Source organism: Coregonus lavaretus (assembly GCF_964263955.1).
Source record: "Coregonus lavaretus genome assembly, contig: HAP1_SCAFFOLD_5431, whole genome shotgun sequence".
Classification (NCBI taxonomy): Eukaryota; Metazoa; Chordata; class Actinopteri; order Salmoniformes; family Salmonidae; genus Coregonus; species Coregonus lavaretus.
The window spans coordinates 6,635-11,976 of NW_028165659.1; the positions used below are offsets into that span (position 1 = coordinate 6,635).

At 45.0% G+C, this 5,342-nt stretch overlaps 1 protein-coding gene across 1 annotated transcript; it reads right to left on the minus strand.

The window, feature by feature from the left end:
- Positions 1-907: 907 nt before the first annotated feature.
- Positions 908-2,667, minus strand: LOC311115636 (bone morphogenetic protein 15-like; the record flags this gene model as incomplete). The annotated part of the gene is made up of 2 exons (XM_084190799.1): positions 908-1,863; positions 2,283-2,667. 2 exons carry the CDS (start codon positions 2,665-2,667, stop codon positions 908-910), a joined length of 1,341 nt encoding a protein of 446 aa, XP_084046925.1.
- Between the last annotated feature and the right edge of the window lie 2,675 nt (positions 2,668-5,342).

Consider the following 5,342-nt stretch of genomic DNA (forward strand, 5'->3'; position numbering starts at 1 on the left):
GACCATTTTTTTTATATTTTAAAATGCTTTTTTTTTTATTTATTTTTTTATTTTAGGGCAGACACCCAAACTGTTAGAGGGGCCCAACATGCCAACGACACAAAGTGTGTGTCTCCAAATATGTACATATCTTACGAAGCTTAGTCTCTGGCAAATCACGTTGTGTGTTCTTTCACTCACTCGGCCAATCAGGTTATGGGTTCCATCACTCACTTCCTGTGTCCAGATGTCAAGCATTGATAAGATTTTAAAAAGAAAAAAAAAAAGACAGAAAAAACAAACAAACACCGATTGGTTTAAGCAGAACGCCAGGATCGACCCTTCCTGTACACGCATCAACATTCGTACAGCCCACCATTTCATCATCACATGACCATTGGCACATTAGACTTCACTACCCACAGAGCTTTTGGGTGGTGTGGCCCGGGGGCTTAAGTTATTCTCTCTCCCCACCACCCTCCCCTCCAAATGGTTCAAAGCGAAGCTGAGCACCTTCAGTCTCATATGACTTATTTACTAGTCCAGTGATTATAATATACACCTGTACACAGAGCATGTTAAAGAAGGTAATGAGGTGTTTTGTTTTTGTGGAACCCCCTCCAAGCTACCCCTCCCTCCCTCCCTCCGTCTCTTTCCTCCAAAAGGTTCAATGTGATATGGGGCAGCTGAAGCCAGTGCTGAGTGTGAAGAGGGAGGGAGGTGGATCTAGCAAACTCAGGGTTGGGAGGGACAGACGTGAAAGGGAGGGTAAGCTAAGCCCCAGTCTCTACCGTGTAATGAAGAGGGGGGGATCGGCCTCCCCCCTGACTACCTCCCCTCCCCACCCCAAATGTCTTTAACTAGCAGCAAGTGTGTAAGGGGGGGTCAGCGCTCCTAACTACCCCCCACCCACCCACCATCTCTCTAACTACCGGCAGGTGCAGGACTCAGCTATCATGTCAGGGATCTCCTTATAATCCACTGTCTTGTTGTCGTCCAGCAGCATCAGCACACTAATGGGCTTGTACTTATATGGTACGCAGGACAGCGACGGCACCTCCTCCATCCCCTTCCCTTTAATCAGGTTCTGCATGATGGCGTGGTTGGACGGGTTGAGGCCGTAGTGGAGGATTCTGGGGCAGTCTCCTTTACAGTAGCCAGGGTTGTACTGGTGTGGGGCGAGGTATTTGACCAGGCCTAATGCGGCGAAGGTGACCCGGTAGGAGTGGAGCTTGCACTGGTTCTTGGGTGAGGGTTTCTTGTGTTTTCGGTAGTTGGGGATGTCGGAGACGATGCTGCCTGGGGGGTTAGGGCCGTTGGAGCGACGGGGTCGGGGGGCGGAGAAGTGGTGGGGCTCCAGAGTCGGACCCCCCAAACCGGACCCCCCCGTTCGGATCGCCGCCCTCCACTCTCTGGGTTCCTCCTCTTCATTGATGAAGAGGAGGAGAGCGGGGGCGTTGAGGTGATTTCCGGAGGCTGCCCTCCTCCCCCTCTTGTGTCCCCCTCGCCCTCTGCTCCTCCACAGGCCGCCCCAGGCCTCGCTCCTCCGATGCCCAGGATCCAAGCACCAATACTGGGCCGAGAGGGTCAGGTGACTCCCTTGCTTTGGCCTTCCCTGGGTCAGCGTTACCACCTGTGTGGTGAGGTGCTCTGTGATGTCAGTTTCTGTCCACTGCTGATGCGGCTCCAGGGTGACCAGGCGCCCCAGACCTCCAGGGGGGCTTGTCCAGCTATCATGCCCCAGAGAGGTGACTCTGGCCCTGCAGCGGAGAGGGAAGGGGTGGGGCGTCCTGGAAGTACGGAGGTGGACAAAGGAGGCTCCCATTAGCTGCTCCAGGGAGAGGGATTGGAGGTCATACTCCACTGTGTAGGTGTAGCGCAGGACTGGAGGGAGAGAGAGAGAGAATGGAATCAGGACGAGAGGATGAAGAGGGAGGGGAGGTAGAAAGGATTGAGAGGAGGTAGATGGAGAGAGTTGAGGGAGAGATGACAAATGGTAGGCTTTAATATCTTCCTCTCATCTTTGACCTGATACACTTCTAAATTGAAATGGTCAGGTGTCACCATAACAACAAACCGTTGTAAAGATGAAGGTAACTGACACTATTCTAATCCATAGCGCATACCCAATACCCATCATAACCTATAGCCTACATAACGGTTTATAAATTGTTATTATGAATGACAATGAACAGTTGCACAACAGGCCTACTCTTACCACTGTAATTTCATATAATCAGGTGGACAAAACCTGGAGGATGATAACCGCTTGTTATCTTACACACTGTGTGTGTGTGTCTCACCTGAAGACGCTGTCAGAGACCACACCTGGGTGGTGGTGGGTCGCAGCAAACGCACTGTGTTCGACCCGAACAGCCGATGCTGTTTTGGCATCCCATCCGGGTCGGCCGCGCTCTTATACAAACTTAACATATATTGTAAGTTCTGGTCGGCCTTCTGCGCTTCTGTTAGCAGCCTGTGAAGCGGCTCCTGCTGGCTTTTCTGCCTAGAGTTATGGTGATTTCGGCGAAATCTCCCGCCGAGTTGTGATTGTGACGAAGCAGAGGGATTGGTAGGAATGGTGGCCATTTTCCCGTCTGCTCGGGTAAACGTAGAACAGAAGAAAAATACGAAAAAGTACAGGATACATATGTTGTAACGGTGGTGGTTAAGGCGGGTAGCCCTCATGTTCGACCTAGCTCCGGAGCAAGCTCGAGCTACTGCCACCAGAAGGATAGGATCAAAAGGTATGATTTCTTACCGCGTTTCTTACCGCGCTCACCTGACAAACAACCGACCATTTTCGGTCACTAGTTACCACAGTCACAGCGTCATAAACCACGCCCATTTCTACAATGTATCTTCTTAAACTATGATTTTAAACCTAACCTTAACCACACTGCTAACCATGTGCCTAACCTAAAATGAAGACCAAAGAAAGAAATCAAAGACCAAAGAAAGAAATCATATTTGTTTTCATGAATCTTTACGATATGACTTTGTAGCTGTGGTAACTAGTGGAAAACACCATGGTCTGTTTGACCCCCAATTAACCCCTCTCGTGAGGAGTGGAAGACAGGTGTTATGCAAACACGCAATGGGGTCACGCCCTGATGAAAGCTGAAGCGCGAACTAGGCCAAACTCAGAGAGATAGTTAGACGACTCAACTTGGATATAAACAATTTTAGCATGGACAGTGCCATTAAAGACATGCTCAGGAACTTTGGTGACTACTAACTCTTTGTTCAACTTCCTGCTTTGGGCTGGATGTGTCAATGTGTAGTTCATACATGCATAATCTATTAGCAGAATTACTGTTTCACCTCAATTAGCCACAAAATCCCTAGTTTGAAAGACACTGTTTTTCTGGAAGCTGTGCTGCGCCATTTTCCCTACATTTCCCCCTAGCAATTCGAGTTCAACCAATGAGGTTCAGCCCCTCGCCATATGAGTGACAGCTAGCAAGATGTACATGATGCATGAGCAATGAAGTGGTGGGATTCAGCCATATATACACTACAGAGAGGAAGAGGCGAAGCAAGAGGATTTACTCGCCCAAAAATCTTGTCTGTGTGAGATAAACCCAGTGTCGAATTACGTGAGGCTTACTTGATCGATTAGAAGTTTCGTAATGTTTAGGCTGTTACAAATGTACTGATATAAGTGGATGCGCATGGCATTCCGTCAACTTTGAGAAAAACAACTTAGTTGTGCCTTTTGTTCAAATGAATATCTGCCCTGTCCTTGTCTAGAATGGTCCCACCTGATCTCGCCTTCCTTCAATCATTGAGGACAAGTATTTCCATTGTTAGAGCGGTCACTCTGCTATCTTGTCAATATATCTAAATCATCTTTGGATATGAGCATTGTCTTCTTCTTAAAATAGGATGCTTTGGTGTGAAAATGGCTTTAAGCTTTATCATCGCCATCAAGTATGATTATATATATTTTTTTTACTTATCTATTTTTTTACTTAACACTTTTTTTCTTAAAACTGCATTGTTGGTTAAGGGCTTGTAAGTAAGCATTTCACTGTTGTATTCGGCGTATGTGGCATTTTTTTTTTTGATTTGATTTGACAATAAGTGAATGACACACAATATTTGGTTCAGGACTCCAGCACTGCAGGTGGCTGTAAATCACCAATATTAGCTTTACACTTTTTTCAAACACAAAAGAATAATAAAATTGGCGATAAAATTGAGATAACCTCAATGGCGCTGCCCATTATGCTGTCACAGACACTATAATGGCACAGATACAACGATAAGAGCTCTTTCCATCTCTATGCCTACACCCCAGGGGTGTGTTCAGTTCAATTCAACTTTTGATTAAATGTTCGCTATGTTGCGTGATGGTTTGTATTGAATGACACGTTCCGCCAAAACGTTTTCAACGTTCTAGAACACACTTTGTTTGTTCCATTCGGCGGGTGTGGCTTGAAGCAATGAGTGACATATTTAAATGGCAGCGGGGAGCATTCCCCAACCCACAGCCCTCGGAATAAGCTTTAACCCTTTCCAACTTTATCAAAACCCGTCCAGAACAAACTGTAATTAAAATCAGCAATAATTTCCTTCCCTCCATTCATGTAGACTAGAGCAGGGGTTTTCAAACTGGCGTCCACGGAGTTACTGCAGGGGGGTATGCTAGCTGTTCCTGTTCATCCAACTCTGGGGAAGTAAATAAATGGCTTCATTGCCAAAATCTCAAACTATCCCTTTAATATGGAGGAAATTACAGTCATTAGAGCTAATTACATGTTTTTCTCTGTATAGAAAATTCTTAGGCTGTCTGGTAAGTGGTCATTTTTGGGATGGAAAAACTGTTTGTGTCAATTTAAACTACTACAACTGGATAGAAAGCATGCATTGAACTATATATATATATATTTTTTTTTAATAATACCATCTTTGAGAACTAACAATCAAATAAAAGCTAGACAGTCAGGGAGAATCGAAAATAAAATAAAAAACGCCCATTGATTTTCTTATAATGTTTGAACAAAGGAACACAGCATTAGCCATGGAAAAATGCATAGAATTGCTGGAAATTAGCTTCAAAACTGCAAAAAAAAACAATCTCTGCTTAATATATATATATATTTTTTTAGAATTGCAGAAAATGTGGTTTATGACAGCAACATTTTCTCTATGTCGCCAAGATACCTTTCTAGCTAATATACTATGTTAGAGTTCACACTTCCTCTTCCAATGAACTGTGGGGAGGTCAAAATAATGAAACTGTATACCAAATATGTTCATTTTAAAATGTTGATTACTTCTACTTGCCATTATCATTCACCGGACGATAAGACAAGACGTAACGTTTTTTCTTCTAACATATAATGGGCGCCAGTTTG